Source organism: Melanostigma gelatinosum (genome assembly GCF_949748355.1).
Source record: "Melanostigma gelatinosum genome assembly, chromosome: 15".
Lineage (NCBI taxonomy): Eukaryota > Metazoa > Chordata > Actinopteri > Perciformes > Zoarcidae > Melanostigma > Melanostigma gelatinosum.
In genome coordinates this window covers 9,362,022-9,383,668 of record NC_136648.1, presented here as the reverse complement: position 1 = coordinate 9,383,668, position 21,647 = coordinate 9,362,022, and the positions used below count along the sequence as shown (strand labels likewise).

Sequence of the window (21,647 nt, the reverse complement as noted above, 5' to 3'; positions counted from 1 at the left end):
ACGAGAGAGAGAGAGCGAGAGAAACAACAACATTTTGTTCACTGACAGCCATTAAAAAAAATCCCTGATCCTCAAGGCTTTGCCACGCTCCATCACAGAACATCACATAACAATGTCACCCATGATCAAACATTTATGAAATAATAATTTTAATTAGCATCTTATAATATAATATACTTTCCTGAGAAGCAATTTGAAGCATTGTTTTGTGTTAAAACTGTTAACATGTGTCATTATATAAACTATTTGCACATTTCACTATTATAATATGTAATAATGTGTAATTAAACATATTCAGTCTTTTTATGCTTTGGAATGTTTGTCCGTGGTAAACTCTGTTTAGCATGCAACGTGAACCACCATTCAGGTTACATAACAAAAGTCTAAATGGCTGCTGGCAACGTTTGAATTTTAGCTCAGATTTCAATCTGGGATCGATTCAGTTGCACTGCGACTGACGTGTGACGTCGTGGCTCACGTCAGACCCTTGTAATCGAGCGTGAACACTCTTGTGTTGATGTCGGCTGCTGCTGTCCCGTCCATTTGGTAACGCACTGGGACCAAACTTCAAGCTCCAAGATGTTCTTGTCTGCTGTACTTCGCTCTGCAGTGTCGCAGACGGTATGTTTATGATATTCGTTATGGTTCTGGGTGAAAATGTCAATCCCCTTTTCGACAACTTGGAGAAAAATGCTATGACTCCTCACAAGGGCAAGTAGGCCGCTAAGCTAGCGTTAAGTAACGTTGGTAACATTAGCATGCTAGCTAATTTAGCCTACTGCTGTCAAATGTTTACAAGGTGATCGTTTGGCAAAAATTAGCAATGCAAAGGAAACGTTTGTCTGGTACATGAACACATGCGTATTAGAAGTAGTTTGGTCTAAAACACGTAACTGCAACTCGTTAGCTATTCTGTTTTGGGGACGACATGCAAGTCCCCATAACGTAGATCATTGCATTGCATGGGAAGACTGTGTGTGTGTGTGAGGTTTGGGTTAAGTTGAGGTTACTGCTAAGAAATTAGACATCAGGAACCGGTAATAACCTAATATCATTTTACGATCATCTTAAATTTCTATTAATAATTCCCCAATTAAGAGTCAAATGAGTACATTAAGGATGTATCTAAGTATTTTAAACTACGACCTGTATTTATATCCCTTAAATGTGTAAATGTCAATGATACACACCTTTTATAAATTAGTACCTCAGCTATCTTTATGTGAAGGTATCCCATGTTGTGATGGTTTAAGCTTCTTACAATTAGTTGTACACAATGACGAGAACAGTCAGATTTATTTTAATTGACCTGATAATTGTTATATATTTTTTTAATTTACAGAATGTCAATTACTCTGTCGCTATAAAAAGTATGCATAATTATGTAAAATTAGGGACACTGTCTGTGGTAGACGATGAGAACATCACATGTTTGTCACTTTTAACTTTACAGTCCGTTCAGGAAGTCTGAAGCGAGACATGCCCACCCAAAAGACTCTCTCGTGGGATGTTAAAGTATGAAGTCACACACTACCGGGTATTTTATCTGACTGCTCTCTCTCTGTATTTGCAGGCCAGGCAGGTCAGGAGTCTGCATCAGTCTGCTGCACGCGCTGGAGCCGGTGGCATCTTTGTGGTGAGTTACAGTTTCTTTGCCAAAGTCAAGAAATGTGCAGAAGAAGTTGGGAACAGAGTAGCCAGTGCAGTGCAGTGTAGGCAGCCTTAATTTGTTGAAATCACATTTTTCTGGTGCTCAGAATATGCAATATTGTCCCGATTGATATCAGTCAATTGCCCTTATTGTTGACCTTTTGTGGCCTTGCATCCGTGTGATCAGCCCAGTTGTAATAGAGAACGTGCACATAATACTGTACACCATTACTCTGTATTATATCAAAGCATCAGTCCATAATGTCTTTATTTTTATGACCTTTTAATGAGGGCTATATGTGGCATATTCACGTACTGTGTTGCAACATTTTATCTGAAGTTTGAAAATAAGTTATTTGCAAGTTGATGCGTTTTAAACGGGTAAAGAAAACATATGGGTTAGAATTCTTTCCTTCATTCTGTGCTCCACATTCTGGAGATTGAGGTTTTATTCGTCCATCTAGCATAATCATTTTTTTATGAAATGCCTGTTTTACTCCAGAGTCCACACAGAATACTGATATAAACACATCTTTCACAACCACAAAGTCAGTTGAGTGATAGACTGTATCTACCTGTTATTTACAGGTGGTCATAATATTAGTATAGGCTTCAGCCAATAAAACAAATGTATAAATGTGATCGTTGCATGATTCAGCGATGTGTTTGTGCTTCTATTTTTGCTGAAATAATCCCGAAGGTGTTTTTCAGGAGCTTTTAATTTATCCCAGTAGCTGCCTTTAGAGCCTATTAGAGCCATGCTGTGCAACAAAAACATCACATGTGATATTGTCATGTAATGGAAACATGCCATGGTTTCATTGTCCCTGGACAGTAACGGTGTTTTTAATCTGTGATTGGAGAAAAGTCACTTTGGCTGACTTGTCTTTGAACTCTTTTGGAACTGGGTATGCTGGCTTTTGACAATTTTAACTTCAAACTCCATTACATTTCAAGTTGTTCTTTTTCTTAATTGCACAAAGGATATTTGCTGCTCACAAGGGGGCAGTGTGTGCAGAGGCCCGAATAATTGTTATCTGTGTTGAGTCTTCTCAACGGTCTGATAGCAACACCTGTTTTCCCCCGAGGCCTTACAGGGTTATTCATAGTTTATCAGATCGACACATACGCCTGTTACTCACATGAAAGCGGTGGTTGTTGGTTAAACAAAAGCATACATACTATTGATTTAGGCCTCTTATCCATGTATAATATAAAAAAATATTCAGTCTAAAGTATTAGCTTCACATTTTTTAAACGGGAATAAATATAAATGTTATTTGAAGATGACTGATGATAATTATATCTTTGATAAACAATGTTAACTGTCCTTGTATAACAGTGGTGTTTCTGTTCCAGCACAGAGATACTCCCGACAACAACCCAGATACTCCTTTTGAGTTCACCGAGGAGAACATGAAGGTACGGTTCACATCTGTGTTGAGCATTCAGGGGAAGCACTGACCAACATCTTACATTTTATCTGTATATGTCTTTGAATACAAATTCAGACAAACAAGTTGAACGAGTGAAACATGTTTGTACTGTTTCAGCCAGACAATTTATATTCACGTTATTTTTTTAATCTTTTTATTTAAATCTAAAAGGTTGAAATGTGATTCATGGATTTCTTATCAATATATTTTGTCACGTTTTTTTTTTACATTTTAATGGACAGTAAAATATGAGCACCTGATCGTTATCACCAATATAAAACAATTATTATTTTGTTATATTCAGCTTCACATTACTTTTTAAAGCTGATGTCAAACCATATCCCATGATCAGTGCATCGTCTGTAAATATCTGTGCAGGTAATGATTTTGTATGAACATTTGATAGTTTAAATTGGTCTAATTATTGAATGCAACAATTCTTATTCTGAGCAATGCCTTTTTTCCCTCTTTGATCCCTTGTAGAGGATCGATGCGATCATCTCCATGTACCCTACTGGACACAAGCAAGCAGCCACCATCCCAGTGTTGGACGTAGCCCAGAGGCAACATGGATGGCTCCCGATCTCCGCCATGAACAAGGCACAGTGCTTCTTCTGCCATTTGTCTTACAGCTGTGTGATGCCAATTGGATCCGTTGGGAAAACATTTTCATGAAAGTTCATACAACATCATGTCTTAAGTGTCATGCAATTGTTTTCGTTCAGGTCGCTGAGGTTCTGGAAGTTGCTCCAATGAGAGTGTATGAAGTAGTGACGTTCTACACGATGTTCCTGCGTCAACCCGTGGGAAAACACTTCATTCAGATCTGCACAACAACACCCTGCATGCTCTGCAACTCAGACAGCATCCTGGAGGCCATCCAAAACAAGCTGGGTAAGAGAGACGGTTTTTTAGGGTGGGGCACCAATGAAGAGATGAAAAGACAGATGATTATTATTATTTTTTTATTGTGCGTATTTCATATAAACAGAGGTTGGGAACAAACTTATAAATATACAGTTTAAACAACAGCAAACTGTCGCAGCAAAAAGGAAGACATAGCACCCTGAAATCAAGCCAGACAACTTCTGCCAACAGACTTCAGTCTGTGTCGCATTTAATAGAGCATCTTCGTACTAGATTGTTCTTTCAATCAACCAAATAGTGAGGCTATACTATTAGTAATACCTCACAGCACAGCTGTGTAATGTCCGGTAGCACTGCTTGAAGATAATCTGCAGCTTGTCAGAAAAGTCTGGATAAATATAAAGCATGTTGGTTTTCCCACAGGAATCAAGGTTGGAGAAACTACCCCTGACAAGCTGTTCACCCTCATAGAAGTGGAATGCCTGGGCGCCTGTGTGAATGCTCCAATGGTGCAGATCAATGACAACTATTACGTGAGTGTTTGACTACATGGACATTATAACTTAATTAACAAAATTAGGTTCATGCCTGAAATGAGTTTTGCAAATAATATCTGCAACACACCTCCCAGCCCCTTTTTCAGGGGCGCTACCGTCCTTTTCTCTTTTCTTTGGAAGCCAATGCCGGTGTGATTCAGCCTACGCATGTAAGGCTCAAAACAAATATAAACGTGGGAAATGGAAACCATGGCAGACAAATGATATGGCTAGAATAACAACTGTTATGTGCAAAGGTTCACTTTAGGAGCCAGATATGCTATTAAAAGCTTGCTTTTTGGGGTTGTGGTTACATTATCTGAAATGATCCTGCACTCAATCGCCATGAGACGTTTAGTTCCTGCAAGCTGAGCAGAAGAGAATGACCCATTTAAGATAAACTTGGCTGGGAAAGGAGGGTTTTTCTGCAACACGTGAAATTGCTGAGGTGTGATCCTTGCAGGCAGAACGGGTAAAATGTGTTAACGTCAAGAGTAAGCGGGCACCGAGTTTAGCATTTTATTTAAGTAACGGGCATTCAGTGTTAGAATCATTCCTTTTTATTTAAGATGCAACGTTTTGTAGATAAGCACGTGTGTCGGGTTGATTCTGGGTTTAAACCTGGAAAGAGCAGCAGCACTGAGGAAACATTAGTGCAGCTGCACAGATATGCCTGTTAAACAGCATGTCCGATTGTTTGTAAATGTATAATTAATGCACATTAACAAAGTAAATAATGCTGTAACTGAGCAATTTGTAATGCCGTTACATTCATTCATCAGTAGTTGCAAAACGCAACCTGTGTGATTTGTTCGGGCATGAAAATGATCGAGCATAACCAGCTCTTCTTTGGTTACCTGGGTTAAAAAATCAATTCATTGAATTCTATTCATTCAATGATTTGGAACAGTTGTAATCACTTTAGCACGGACTTTAGGAAAACCATCATGTTATCTTTTATAAGGGGATTTCAACCGATCATTATCTGTTGTACTACATGAACATTTAGCCATTCTGACCATTACTATACCTGATTGTCATTTTAGAATTAGCTATAATCCTCATAAGCATATTGCAAAAGTAGCATTTCAAATAGTGCCTCTTAACCTTCCTCTCTCTCCTTAGCTTTGAGCTGCAGGAATGAGTCCTAAAACCCCAACATTTTTCCGGTTCCCTCGTCTCGAAGTCAATGCGTTTTTTTGGATGGGTTTCTGATAAGATGCCTGCAACAAGGTCTGTGTTAAACACAAGCTAAAGATATTTTCACATTTTATTCTATGATATAAAAATACCACCCTTGTGAGTTTTTAAGCGTTTACGTGTCTTAAAAAGACGGTTGCTAACAAGTTGCTAAATGAGACTACAAAACGTCATTACGACCAAAAGTCTGCCTTTACAGCCTAGTTGTTTGTATTCGCGGTCATGTGACTCTGGTATAGTTTGTTTATAGCCCAACGCTAACTTCGCCATGGAGCTTATTTTCTGCAACAATCCAAAATGTAATGTAACAATCCCATTGGGTTTTTGTCGAGGGAACCAGTGTAATGCTAACTTTGCCCTACGAAAATACGTCATCCCTGCAGCTCTTTATACGGGTTGAAGAATGTGAAAAACTGTTAAGACGTTAATTATCCAGCACAAAACCACGAGCAATGCAAAATTTGCCTTTCTTCTCATTCATCCCGCTCTCTTCTTGTTTCCAGGAGGACCTCTTACCGAAGGACATTGAGGACATTATTGATGAGCTCAAGGCAGGCAGAGTCCCATTACCTGGGCCCAGGTACATACAAAACCATCATGAACTAATTAGCCGATTATATTTTTTATGTTTGATTGTATGTGCTCCGACTGCGCTTTAAGACGTATTCTCTGTTTCCTTTTTCTACAGGAACGGGCGTTTCTCCTGTGAGCCTGCAGGTGGACTGACCTCTCTGATCGAGCCTCCTAAAGGACCGGGCTTCGGTGTAAGACCGGACCTGTAGACATTTTTAGGCCAACATCTGCTTTTATTAAAAGCAACTTGTCCCTGAAGCTCATATTATGCCTAATTCAAACATGTTGTGTAAATAAACTGTTCATATACCTGTGCTCAAGGTGTCACTTACAGTATCATTTAGCCTGTGACGACAACTACAGTTCTATCAGTCACACTTGACAGTAGTGCGCTGAATATAAACACATAGGACTGACACTAAGAATCTCATACTGCAAGTATTTCCTGGCATGTTTAACAATCTGGTCTTTTACAGAATTATTATGTCTTTTCAGGGTCCTAGAAGTGTATCTTAGTTAAATTATACTATTTTGTGCACTGGAATATCGTAGCTGACAAACATGAACTAAACCTAAAACACTGTAACCGTAAATACTATTTTATTTAGTTAAATATTACAGAGCTTTACCTCGCGATGCTGTGCTCTAAAAGAAGAGCAGCTTATGTCGCAGTTGCCATAATCAGCGCAACTTAAGTGACATCTTTCTCTGACGACCATTCATATATACACATTCAAACGCCTTCAGAAGAGTTGTGTACATTTATCAAAACCAGTCCATCCACCTAAACTGAAACAATTAAATAAAAATAGAAGAGAAGACATCCTAATATGTATTTCTGGTCAGAATTCCGAATGAAATGTCATTTGATCACATATTAGCTTGAGTGAATACATATCACAGTTGGCAACCGAATGGCATTTTTGACTATCCAAAGATAAACCGAACAATATTAGAATTGTAAATGATTACATGTTTCTGACTGAAATCATCCCTACTCACAACTAAATTAGATATATCTTGAATTTCTGTTTCAACTAGTAATTATTTAAATGTATAATACCCAAAATGATACAATGTGGATATGATTAATTACAATTTAATTCCAAAATTAGATTTCTACTAAGTCTTACTCATAAAGATGTAGCTAATTACTGGTATTGTAAACGAGCACTTTGTGACGTGAAGTCCAAATGCAGTTATATTTATGTTAAATTATACATTCTGACTTATTCATGAATCCCAAATATCTTTAAAGTTAATCCGGTTAATCTTTTATAATTCTCAACACACACAGCCCTATTCCTACAACTGCTCCTGACATTTCCATTCTGCCCCGGTGGCGTTTTTCTCGTGTCTAGCCGATGCCCCACCCCCACTACGGTTTCCTCTTGCGACTTTCAAGCCGGCTCTGCAACATGTAATATTGTACACCACGGCGCATGCGCGCACCATACACCACGATGCAAATATCACTGCGCAACCGATTATGAGCTGCTGGCCTATACAATGAGTTGGCGGACTATATAAGCGGGGCTCCTTCACACGATCTGTTTGTTAATTAAACTGACACCAAAATTACTAAACCGTGCTCACAAAGAGAGATACAAGGAAACAGCCATTCCTCTGTTAACCTCCGCGGTGAATCTTCGAGAAAGTTCCCACTAACCGCATCACACAGCAGCGGAAAAGATGACGTCAAGTGCCCATTACTGTTCCGTCTCCTCCTATCATTTCAATCCCAAATCATACACGCTAATAAGCATCAACTGACGTTGTTACACGCCACTAGCTGATAAAAGATGAAAGCGCGGAGAATGTTCTTAACAGTAATAAAGGTGCGGATTTACTCACAGCGTCGACAAAACAACGAGTTAAATGGTTTCCACACACATACCCATCTATAGTCTATCCAGCAGACGAAGAGACGTTTTAAGTTCGGTGGGGGCTCAGAGCAGTCACGTGACGTCTCCTCGACCAATGAAAACGACGCTTGCATGTTTTGCTGGGCTTTTCTTTTCGGAGAGGACGGGCAACGAACGGCTGGGATGTTTTCAAAACCAGCGATGAACGTCACACAGCCGTAGGCTACGGTTAAGGTCCAATATTTAGGAAATAACTGTTTATATTGCGCAATATTCACAAGTAGCAGAACCCGAATGTGTGAGTGGGGATACGCGTGACCCAGTTTCAAGGTAAGCGCAAAACAAGGTTAGTTGTTTGATTGCCTTTGGATCATAGAAAATCCTAACGTCAGTGAACGTTAGCCATCTGGCTACAGGCGAGCGTGCTAACGGTGTGCTAACGTGAAGTAAACTGCGTGCGAAAATCGAACGTTATGTGTCTTGTGCGTGGGCTTTGGTTATAGTTGTGTGCCACGTGCGTTACACACATTTTGAGTACTTCCATAAACTGGGATGTCACCCTTTTGTATCTGCGTTTAGAAAACTCGCCGCCTCTTATGAAGCGGGAAGACGTAAAGCCGATAGGAGAAAATGTCGGGTTGAAGCACGGTGAGCTTGGTTAGCCCCAGACAGCGAGGCTGTGTCGGGCTGCAAACGAGCTCGCTAGCTAGATTAAGCGGAGGGGCTGCAGTGGGCTTTTGTCTCTGGCTGTGCTCTCGTGTCAAATATTGGCATTAAAACATGAAACTTGCGGATATTACTTATGTTGGCCGTAGAGTGACAGCACACAACATATTTAACACGTGCAACGTATTTCAGGACGTATAACGTTATTTGAGCTCGTTGTGTTTACTAACTACAGTTAAAACATTTAAGAGCTCAACATATTTCATTGAAAGCAAGAACGAGCGACATTACTGTGAGGTGGGTGGTGTTTGTCTGCAATGATGTAGCCAAACGCCACCGTTTGTTTACCCAAAGCGCCGTTGTTGTTTGGATAATGACTATTATACATCTAGCGTACATATGTAGCTATGTTTTGGTATTTCATAAAAGGAACTAGCATAGCTTAGATAACCAGGAGCTTGCGCCTCCCAGCCGATGACATATTGGGGGTGTGTTGCCTGATACAAAAGCTGCCTGTGTTTAGATGACGACGGCGACCATTGCAAAGCAACAAAACGTCGACCTTTTAAATTTAAAACACCCACGAGACACTTTGATGAGACGGAATTTGATGATCTCATGTGTATGTGTGTGTATATATATATATATATATATATATATATATATATATATATATTCCCAAATACTATTAATATTGAGAGGGGAGAGGAATACTTTACCAAAGCGTTACAATATATTTGACATAAATACGAATGTTGTAACAACATGATAATAGAAAAACAAACCGTGCACATTATTTAAACAGTGTAAACACATAAGATGCTAAATACTTAAATTCAGATGTGAGAGATATGCATGTCTTTTGTTAGGCCAAGGAAGAGGCAGCCTAAAAATGTTAAACCTCGCTGGTATTGCCAAGAATAGGAACGTGGGGGTTACTAATTGTAATGCTTTTTTAAAATATTGTGTTATCACAACGTTCGATTTAATTGTGTGATCACAAGGAAACGTTTGCGTTCTGTTGTTGAACAAAACGTCTATGCTCAAGAAGAAAAGGCATGTGTGAGCAATATAAAACATTCCATGATCTCAAAGCAATTATTTTAATTAACTTGGCTATTGCCAGAGAACAAACTAGTTATGTTGAAAATATGTTTACAACTACAAAAAAGCAACGGTAAAACAAATCGTAACCCATACTCTTCCTGTAAATTATATTTGGTAATTTGCTAAAGGCATTATTAGCGAGAACGGGTGTTTGAACACAACAGATCTACATGCATACACCATTTGGCCTTTTACTATTATTAAATTCACTCACTGTATTGTGTAATGATTGGGTGGTGGCACCTGGGTTGTGGCACCAGTCTGGTTTAATTTGTCTAATTAGTCTCCCAGGGTTTTGCATCAACTCATTTTAAAAAGTTGTATGACAGGGTTGTCTAACCTGGAAGACGGAGCGATTAGCACGTCTTCAATTTGGCTAACACTTGGTCATTTCACTCGTTGTCACACCTTAAACCAGAGAGGATAAACTACAGTAATAGATTAAATTGACTGTGGTAATGTACTTAGGGTTGAATGACAACCTGTGTACTGTCTTCCATGTTTTGACATCACTAATATAAAGCACAAGACTTGCTACCTGTCAAATTCAGACCTCCATAAACAGGAAATTCACCGGTTCTATAATTACAAAGTGTTTTCGAAATAATATTGTTAATTTAATATTTATTTGTTTCTAAAACCCAACAGCAATTGAGACAATTGAGGAGAGAAGAGCTTCAAATTATGTTGTGACATAGTAATACATAAAATATGTTTGGGTGGGAGTTTGGTGAGTAAGTAGTGAGTTCTCTTTTGGTGTCCATGATGTTTGTACAAGTATCTCAGTGTTCAACCACAGTCACAGGACATAAGAATCCTTAAAGGTCCTGCGAGTGTACTTGGCAACTGATCCACACGAATACATTTTTGTTTTCAAATGGCATTATAAAATGAAATCTCTGTACACATGAGAGTTTCAGCACCCTAGGTCCTGTTTGATACTTAAGATCTTCCTCTATATTTCCAACACACTCTCAAATAGACAAATTTAGTGTAAACAAAATAAGCATAGCTAGGAAAAGGAAGGTCCACTGTTTATTGTCCATCACCCTCCTCAAAGCCACAAACCATGCCTTCAAATGTCCGCTCTGTTGGGCTGATTACTCTTATATAACAATAGAAGGACTCATCGTGATTGCTACGATCCAAACAAGTCATGGATGTGAGTGGCCGCGACATCGTTTCCAAAGGTCTCCGTTTCTGCTCGTCAAGACTAAAACGTAACCCCGGAGTTTTTAAACTAAGCCGTATCTGAAACAGTGTAGTAGTTGGGGCGCTAGGCGTAAACGTAGCAAACGATATACGTATTAAAACAAAACGTAGGAGTGTTGATGTAGCTTGAGCATGCATCAGATGGTACTTTAGCTGAGATTGAATAAGAAGTCCCACTGTGCTGAAGTTTGAGTGTGAAAATAGGATGAGGAAAGCTATTGATATTGCAATATATCACCATATAGTGTCTTGCAATGCATTAGGAGTATTCTGGCGTCAGTACCGAAGTACTGTTTTTTTCTATATATATTTTTCTTGCCTCATTCATGCCGACGTGTATCTTCGGTTGTTGTGCTTTCTGAAAATCTGCTGCCAGTTTTTGATATTTGACATTGAAACTACGACACGTTTATGTAGCCCTGTATGTAGGAAATGCTGCGTCTCTTAACCTTTTATAGACTGTCACATTAACTCTGCTCAATAGAAAAGTCACACCTGTTTTTCTAAATAGACTGCTTTTATCCAACTGTGTGACTTAATTGATGAACCTAAAAACTGAATCACTGCATCTTGTTGATTTCTCGTTCCAAAAATACACAGCGCTCGTCATTAAGGTTGGCACTAGGACTGTCACAAGCAATCCCAAAACAACTATTGATAGAGAGAGAGAAATGTACTTCAACAGTGTATGGAATGTCCCTGTTGCTAAGATAAGACCTCTTTATACCTAATGGTGGACATAGCTTCTGTAGTGGGTTTTGTGCCAACATCGGTTTATAGGTAATAGTAATTAGTAGAATACTCAAAATTAAAATCATTGATAGCTACAGTGCTACTTCAAACATATTACTGAGCTATGGCACACACTTTAGTCCCCCCCAACCCCCCCTCCAAACTCTTAACAGGTAAGTACTCCTGGGGGGGATTTCTGGCCGTTTTAATGGCCGTGGTAACTTTAGTTTATTGTATTTTAATGTGATGTGCTACAAGCTTTATCTTGTGATGCTGCAACTACTGCAAAACATTGCTTTTAAAGTATTTAACGGTCATAGCCAACTGGCTAATGCCACCATTAAATCTCCATGCACACTACCGTACATGTTGAGGGGGAATTTAACAACAGTCGGCCAGATATTGGTTGAACTTAATTGATGACTGGCAATTTCATAAGCCACTTGTCTTCCACAACCGATTATGGTCTGTTATTCTGTGAGAGGGCAGATTTTTTTTTTTTTGTAAGAATTGGTGTTGCAGATGTTAATTTCCTCTTCCTCACCTTCTATTGAAGAGTTTCCTTGACTGACTCATTTTGATCTTGGTTTTGCAGATTCCCCAAAGCTTTTCTCTTTCAAAATGACCCGTCTGTCTTTCTCACATCCGTTAGGTTTGGTTTTATTGCTTACCCTCATTGTCATTTATTAGTGTAACTTGGAGCATTTAATTTGATGGAAGGATCTCCTCACTCTGCACTTTTATTGTTGTCATATATGAATGAGATTGCATTGATTCATGAATATACAGAAACCAGCAACTCGGTAGCGCATATTTCAGAGTCAAATATTAGCAGTTTACCACTTTATTTTCCTTACAAATAGTAAATTTTTTGAGCTGCTAGTTAGAGTAATTTGAGAGCATTTTATTTTTATACAAAATAGTTTGTTGCAGTCCTGCTATGGTGCGAGTCTGAAGAACTGACTTTTCAGCCAGGGAGTCGATTTGGTCAATTTGGCAATATTGTCTTATCTTGGCGACATTCAGAGCCAACATTCATCTTCTGATCTCACCCGTATGTATTGAGTGACGAGTCTGGATGCTCAAACAAAATCTAATTTTCCTCTAATTTCTGCCAAATCATGAAAATGACATGAAGAGTCTGCAGTCACGTTCGGTGTTGCACGTGTAGTCCAGGCAAATGTTCATAAACAGAGAGAGGTACCTAGTGTGAGAAAGCAACGCCGATGCCTGTTAAGAAATAAAGCCCCAAGAGAGGCATAATGGCCAGTTTGATGTGAAGTATGTACCGTTAACACAATCTTAACAACCTCATGTCCAGTCACAATAAAATAACAAATACGCTAAATTATTTTTGAACCATTTAAAGATTTCCTGGCTTGATAAACACTGGTACAGAAATAAGCGACTGCATATGTAACGGGGGAAACCATACCATGGCTGCTATAGCCTTTGTAAATAGGCTGTAAGCCTCTTAGGTAAAGAATAGGTACATTTATGTGAGGACGTACAGTATTCCCTTGCTTTAGGAGTTGTCTTTTTCATCTTATGCATCTTATGCATCTTATTTTTATAGCACAACACTGCTTTGTTGCATAGCTCATCAGACTTTAGGCTGGTGTGTTAAATAATTTAAGAAAAGGAAAATGACAGTTGGCAGGAAAGTGACCTTCAAAATGAGGTGGAGGTGGTTGGGTATTGATGCCGATCAGTGGAATGGAAAATAAAGTCTTTATCAATGAATATACTAATCATTATCCTACCTGGAAAAGATAGAAATACTTGTGAAATAACACAAATTAAGGTCTTTAATGGTGGACAGTAAATGCCCTCCTGTGTGAGCCTCATTTCACTGAATATTTAGGCTCTTTATCGTGTGAATCATAAGAGGAATCGGTATGACTTGATTTGTTCCAACACCAAATCCAGTATCGGAAAAGCCTCTGAAAAGCCTTCAGCTTCAAAACAATACAGTGATTTACGTTTTCGGCCGTACAGCTCTAATGCTACACTGGAAAATCTGTCACACTCGATAAAAGAAAGTTCTGTGGCGTTCATTCTCTGTATGCATTTGTTCATGTTTTACAAAGGGTTTACAAAGGGTTTAACCTGAGCCAGGCCATACAACAACGATTGCAATCCTATCGCATCCATACAGGATCAGTGGTATACAGCTGGTAATAAAATAACTGTGTGTGTGTATGTGTATATATATGTATGTATGTATGTGTATATATATATATATATATATATATATATATATATATATAGGTACCGGTAACGTTACATGATGTGGTGTGTTCAAGGACCCAAATGCAGACTCCGGACAGCAGTTATATTGCAAACCTCAAAAACACGCATTACGCTGTCAGCTTAATCTCGTACTATCCCAGACTTTCGGAAGCCCTTGGTGATGGTGGATTCTGTCACACTGTTCCGCGCTGTTAGGATCCACTGGCAGACTTGAGAAAAAGCTGATCTTCTCTGCTCATAGCTCTGAATAGCATTTACGGCTAACTGGCTTGCTGCTGTTAGACCGGAACCGGAAGTCGCGGTTGTTGTTGTGGCGGAGAAAAGCTACGGAAAAATCTGTATATAAAGCGCACCGGACTATAAGCAGACGCCTCAAAGCGTGGGGTAAAAAGTAGCGGCTTATAGTCCGAACAGTACGGTAAATAAAGGTAATGCACTGGTATCAAATCAGGCTTGTTATGGATTCTGACTCCAGTAAAGGTGTATTGGTTTTTAACAAAATATAAATGCCGTCCCCCTTTTTTAGTTTTGAGTGAGCACACCGGGACAGTATCTCAAGGGAAACTCCCCAAAACGGTCAGTTTTAGTTTTACTCTCATTCTTCCGCTTGTTTAGTATTCCTTCTAACACTGTATTTTGAAGGTTTGGAAAGGTTGTAATAAATAATAATAAAAAGAGTCTCAGGCATAAATAGTTGTGTTCCTCTATTCCAGCCAGCTTACGATTCTGCTCCGTATCTCTTTCATTTAAATTTGTAGACCACATGTATTGTGTTTCAGTTCAAATGAGACTGAAAGCACTAGTGCCGTTTATGAGATGAAGTGCCTCTAGCGCAGCATCTGCAGTTTGCGCTATCGGGCGCGTATCTGCATTTCGAGAGGCCCAGCAGTGTGAGTTTGTGTGATGTGGGTAGAGCCTCCTGATTACACAACATGTGCTAGTCTTTACCAGCAGACTGAATGTGTGTGGAGAATTGTTTTGTTTGGTACGTTGAGTGCAGTATCTCGGCTAACATTGCCTGATAATCCACCCGGTGTGTTTTTTTAAGGCTGACAATTTGAGAGCCTGTGACCTTCCTGCAGGAGAATGACTCATGACAATGCAGAGGGGAGGAAATTAGGAAAACTATGGTTTGTAATATTACAACGTTCTAGGTTTTTAATAATTAATTGTAGCTGAACGTTTCCTCTTTATGAATAAGCAGTTAGGGGGATAAGTGTGCGTTGATTGTTACAGGGAGGGTGGGAGACAATGTGACAATGGGCACGTGGTTGCATTCTTCATCGCTGGGCTGCTTTCACTTGACTGATGCCAAAGAAAGCGATCATATCCTGTTTACTCTGGCCCTTACAGGGACCATGCTTTGAGGGCCAAGGACCCGCCTCTTGCTAAATAGTTGAATTAGTATTTAATTCACAGGACTATTTCTGTGCATGTTTTTTCATTGGATTTGTCGCAACCCTCCCTCAGACATTTCTTTGACCTTTTTGGCCTGAACCTTTTTTCGTAAATGTGGTCAAATATTGTTAATCATTGCCAGTGATATGGTTTACTACTCATGCTACGCATGTCTGTACTTGTTTCTGTCTACATAAGTTTTAACCTAAGCTTAAAAACAGCATGGCTAACTATGAATCATTCGTTTTCTGATCAGTTGCAGACATTATCAATGAAAGCGACATGTAGTGTGTGTGAAAGTTCAACTTTAATAGTTTCAGTAGATTTCAAATAGTTTAGTAATCTAGTAAGTTTCACCTCTGAACTTTTTAGAAAGGCCACCTTAAGAAAACCTTTTCTTTGTTTAGATTATCAAACGGCAATGACTCATATGTGTGTTAATGGCTGCTGGTGTTTGCGTTCGCTAGCATTAGCAACTGGCCCTGACATCCTTGTAACTCCTGGTTTGTTTTCTAGCTGCTATCGCTAGCAGCCTGGCTACTGTCACAATCAACAAATGTGTAAGAATCCACATTTTAACTGACATTTTAACTGACCTCAGTGCTACGGTAAAGGCAGAGTAAAGCTTTTACGATTCATACATTTTACAGCGGCAAAAAGCAGCGGTTGAAAAAGATGACTACAGCGTAGGCGATGTTTGTATGATCTAGTATTAACATAATGTTGAAACATCATTTAATATCGAGAGTGTCTCTGTGCTTCAGCCGAGATAATCGTTGGCAAAATGTAGGAGTAATTTAGACCAAATACAGCACATTTAATTTCTTGCTAAAACAAGTCTGGCTGGTATTTACAAGTTTAAAATGAAGTTTCTTTCCTCTTGTTTTTTTGCCTAGTATTGAGCAAACGCTGTTTATTGGCAAATGATCTTTTTGGTCAGTGTACCATTGTGCAACAAGAACACAGTTCAACCGGTGTGTTGGCTTTTTTAAATATTAATGTGCACAATGAAGTAGTAGAACCTGACGAGTGTGCTCAGTAGAGAGTCTGAGCTATTAATCTTTATGCTCCATGACTGTTGATCGAAGGCTTTGTTTATTGTCCATTTTTTTTTTCCAGTTTAACGACGGAGATGCTGCGTCAACCGTAACATGTTGGCCTCTCTGAGGCTTACTCTGGCTCTGCAAAGCTGTGGTTTTGGCACCGCGTGTCGCGCCTGTGATCGGATCAACGTCTCATCGAGCTTAATAGGATGTGACAGGTGTACATGGAGGCATTTCTTGAACGTTATGATGAGAACTAACAGCATTTCCCTCCATGGTTTATTTTTCAGACTGAGGCCTGCTAGTTGCTCATATTTAACCCAGTAGATTGGGGATACCTTGAGGTTATGACACCTTGTTCAAGTTTTATTTTATAGTCTTATGGATAGTGACAAAGATGACAATGTCATTTTATTAATTCGCTAGCTGCAAAAGATATGAAATCACTTTTTGAGTTAATACTTGCATGTTTGTGTTGAAAGGTGACGCGTCTTTTTAAGAAATGTAGTTTTTGTTTCCGAATAAAATGACATAAGCATGTTATTTATGTTCATTTATGAATTTCGATTTTTTTTTCCAGTTCTACTTCAAAATGTCTGCTATGCGATTGACCCTCCCTTGAAAGTTGAACAGCAACAGTTCCCCAGTGTTGTGTCCAGTCATGTGAGCTTGGCGCTGTGGTAGAAACTGGAACAAGACCAATGCCTAGGTCCTAACCTTTGCTCTAATCCTTCCCCTCGCCTCCTCTTTCACCCATAATCAGCAGTAAAGGCTTCATTGTTCTTGTCCACTGCTGGGATATCTGATCATTAACCCACATTCAGAGCTGTGGTCGCAGGCTTCTTAAGGCTCTCGGACTCTCCGACCAATTTGAATGGGCGTGTTTCAGTGGGCTGAGCCTTTCTCTCCTGCCAGGACCGTTAACCCCATTTACGCCTCTCGAGTACAAACATTAGGCTATTTTGATTTGTGTGCGAGCAATGCCCCGAGCCTCTCCCTTGTAAATTTAGGGGCTATTCCTGTTTTTTATGGAAGCTTTTAAGTGATTGCTAAGGCTGTGAAAGAGTTCAGCTCTTAATCTTACAAGAATTCACATTTAGGACACGCAGTGCATTATGTCTGAGTCTTACAACAGCTTAATGCTTGGATTATTATGAATTAAGCCAGACAATTTGGTGTCCTGAAAGTGTTTTGGCCAAACTAACATGGTTTGTCCTTTAGTTTAATGGAAGAGCATGCTTGATGTATTGTAGATTTTGACAGTTTTAACAGGTGGTTTCATTTTGACGACCAGATTCAATCGGTAAGGGGCGGGTGCCTTGAGGAAACCGGTAGCTTCTGTCAAATTTCATTTACTCGCCACTATTGGCAATGGAAACCCATGCTTTTCCCACGTGGGGGAGGTTGAACCAGAGCTCTCCATCTTTTCCCAGGAACACAGCCGGCTCATTTCTGCAACCGGACAACCACCGGAACGAAGGCCAGACGCTCTGGTTGGAGGAGGCGTGTGTTTAGTCTGTCTGGGGTCAGGGCGGCGAGAGGTGAACTGACGCCTTGAGGCATCCAGTGTCCAGTGCTCTTTGTTTGTCCATGTCGAAATCAGTCCCGATGACCCAGTGACTGAAGGAGAGCCGCACTTATTCTGTGCATGTAATGTTATGCCTTTGAAGGCATGACTGTAAATACAGCCAACAGATGAGGCTTATGTGTGTTTTTGTTTTAATCGTATATTTTCAAAAGCAATTTCCAGGTTTTCAAGCAACAAAGACAACTGTCTTGGTTTACATGTTGTTGCTGGATTTTGGCTGGAACTCTTATTATTATTTATTATTATTATTATTATTATCAGCAATTAATCAAGTATTTTGTGAAATGCATTTCTTTGCTCGATTCAATATTAAATACTGAAGTAAAAACCCCACAAGTTACCAGGTCTTTTGATTTAATGTTTTAAAATTGCTTTCTTATTCTAACAGCCACAAACCTAATGCTCAATTTATAAACAACATAAGATAAAAGCATACATTTGATTGTTTTCATTTGATGAATAGTTCGAATGGATAATTTGTCATTTTCCATAATTTTACCAATAATTTGGATTGCTGACATGTTGAAGAATAGGATTGTCTTCTTATTTTGGGATGTCAATGGGATAAATAATTGGACTGGACATTTCTAGGGCACAACAGCTTTGACGTGCGTGCATGTGTGAGAGAGAGAGAGATGGCTGGGTATTGTTGCCTCTCCTGGAGCCTCAGTAGTAGGGCCTTTGCGCCTGGCTTTGTCCTGCTACTCATTAGGTAGTCGGAGGAGGCGGAGGCTGGGAGTGGATGCGCAGCTGAGAGAGACCTCCCCCATCATTTAGCCTGACGGCACACAGGACCACCACCACGTGACCGGCTGTTTACTGTCGCAGCAAGCGTAGTGTTTCTCCTTGAGTGTGTTGCAGGATTTGCCCGCCTCCTATTGTAGGAAAATCTGACTCTTATCTTGAATTTAGATTTGAAATATTCTTGTTTAATCCGCTGGGTTTTATTTCTACTAGTCTATACCATTTTATGCACGGTGACTCATTCAGAGCTCGTTTTCTAGTTGGTTCCTTTGTGTGTGTGTGTGTGTGTGTGTGGCCACATGGGAGACCAGGAGAAATCACATGTATTTTCTACATGGTGTGAGAGCTCACAGCAGGAGGTACTCTGGAGCTGTAGTGGAGTAATGTTACTGCTGGTGGTCGTGGCGGCATACTCTGCGCTCTGTGTGTCAGGCTTCGTGCTATTCTTAGCCGTCTTCCCTCCGTGTCCCATCATGCACTCTGTGGATCAGGTTACTCTACTGTGTGTGCGTGTGCTCTTCATCTATCCCAGCTACACCACCACACTCTTCACCACCACTGCCCCAACTCCTTAAACCCTCTAACCGCTACTCTCGCGCAAGGACACGCACTGAAGCAGCCGCTCTGCTGTCAGCGCCAACATGCTCCTGCACTACATGGAAACGGTGGTTATTGTTGTTCGTCAGGAACCAGCGGAGTTAAAGAGCAGGAACACCAGGTTATAAATAAATCCAGAGACATCTGCTTCTCAAGAGGAACCAGCAGCGCAGCCAGCACGCTTAACTTGGGATCTCACTGAGTTGGTTCAGTCAGGAGAAGCTGGATATTTAGAGTTTGAAAAATTCAGACCTGTATTTCTTTTTTATTACAAGTGCTCATCATGTCCAGGCTTGAAGAGGATAATTTAGAAACTGGTGTATTTTTAACTCTCATAATCTGAAAAGTAAACTGACGGCCACCATGTTTTGTTCATCCACTAAACTCTTACAGTAATTTGGAAAACAGAGCCTAGTACTTGGTTTCAGTGATCTGGACCAAGGAAAGTATATTATAGAGCCACCATGATTCGTCTGATAATTATTATCTGTATTACCTATTTCAATCTGATAATCATTTGCTGAACTATGCTGTTAATTGTCTGGTCTTTAAAACATCAAAAAATTACCCATCACATTTCCAAAAGCTCAATGTGGTGTCTTTTTAGGTGTTTTTGTTTTTTGTCCAATCAACAGAAAAAAACCCCCCAAAGATATAAAATGAACTATCGCATCATAAAAAGAAGAAAATACACTCAGAAACTGGAACAAAGGAATTTGTGGTACTTTTGCTTGAATCTTTTTTAAAGAGGAATCAATTGACAAATCTGTTGACTACGGTAATTGTTGAAGGTGTACTATTAATCCATAACTCAATTGACACAGATTATTATTTTATTCATTTCGGTAATTGATTTGTTTGTTCTCCAATGGAAGGATTAGCTGCTGGATGTTCTGAAGTTATTTGAAGACTTGACCGTAAACTTTGTAAAACTATAACCGGCTTTTTTTCCATCAGTTTTCTGACATTTTACAGATAACGTGTTTATCAGTTAAGAACATTTATGACCGACGTATCGAGAGTAAAAAAGAATAATTAGTCGCCGCCCTACTATATTTCGTTTCGTCCCGTCGGCGTCTCTGCTCCTCGGCTGAGGCAACACGCCATCGCTTGTGTGTCTGATCTGTTTTCCATCTCTCAGTCTTTCACAGTCGTGACTTTGCATTTTGATGGTCTGCTTCATTGGGTTAGGTAAATGTCGCTATCGCTGTTTTTAACTGTACGGGATCCAACGTCAAACTAATCAGGGATGTAAATTTAAAAAAATCTTTATCTGTTTATTGCAGCTAAAGGTGGGGCGTGGCTTCCTTGTGATTGACCGTTCGCTACTATAACCACATACAGCATCTCTACCACGGCGCCGCTATTATTAGGTTCGATCCCTAATTTACCGCCAGCTGCAGTACATGAGCAAGACAGGCCACCGAGTCCCCAGCTCGTCTGTGAGAGTTAACAGCCACGATGTTGCACGCCTAGTCATGGACGCATGCAGCCACTCTCCCTGTAAGGCTCCACGTTTAGCTGCAAGGTTGTCAGCAGTGCGTCTGCCTGGCATACTCCGTCAGGGTTCCTGCCAGAGTATTGCAAGCTCGGCGGCCAGCCGTGGATGTGTCGGGAAGTATGAAGTTAGCAGTAACTTAATAGCTGTGAACAATGCAGTTCAGGCTTACGGCTATTTCTTGGTGAATAATTGTTATAACTCCTCGAGAGCAAAGTTCCTGTGCCTTGCCTAACCTTGGGATTAAAAGAAGAGCGTTGATAAAATTCTGTCTAAATTCTTATTGTCGGTTAAACGGTTAATTATTGACTCCCTTAAAACTAATCTCAGCCGTAGACTCTGTGAGCCTAGTCGTCAACAAGGCAGCGTTGGATCTAAACTTGAAACAGCCCAGGGTTAACGGCAGAGCCTGCAGTGGTTTATTCAGCCCTAAGCTGCACGTGAAATGGCAGTGAATGAGAACGCCACACTGGCGAGGGCCCAAATCCCTCTGTAATTATAGTCACACCCTCCTTGTCTCTGGGTCAGACTGGAGTCCTGTCAGCGTTTTGTTTTCTGCTCTGGTCCTGGGCTGTCCAGACCGCTTTAATACCCCCTCACACTCTCCTCTTTACACCAACATGTTCACTGTGGGCCGCTCCATTCTCCCATTCAGCTGCCTGAATGACGATGCTGCTGCATA

The 21,647-nt window shown here is 40.0% G+C and overlaps 2 protein-coding genes across 2 annotated transcripts in view; both read left to right on the top strand.

Moving 5' to 3' along the window:
- The first annotated feature begins 497 nt into the window (after nucleotides 1-497).
- Nucleotides 498-6,577, top strand: ndufv2 (NADH:ubiquinone oxidoreductase core subunit V2). The gene is made up of 8 exons (XM_079284995.1): nucleotides 498-621; nucleotides 1,574-1,636; nucleotides 3,010-3,072; nucleotides 3,570-3,686; nucleotides 3,812-3,980; nucleotides 4,377-4,486; nucleotides 6,193-6,269; nucleotides 6,378-6,577. The coding sequence occupies exons 1-8, from the start codon at nucleotides 580-582 to the stop codon at nucleotides 6,469-6,471; spliced, it is 735 nt and encodes a 244-aa protein (XP_079141121.1). The 5' UTR covers nucleotides 498-579; the 3' UTR covers nucleotides 6,472-6,577.
- A 1,751-nt stretch (nucleotides 6,578-8,328) lies between these two features.
- The window catches only part of ankrd12 (ankyrin repeat domain 12), a 31,046-nt gene continuing 17,727 nt past the window's right edge, over nucleotides 8,329-21,647 (top strand). The window contains exon 1 of the mRNA XM_079284655.1: nucleotides 8,329-8,457. The gene's annotated coding sequence lies outside the window, so the exon portion shown is untranslated. The remainder of the gene's footprint in view (nucleotides 8,458-21,647) is intronic.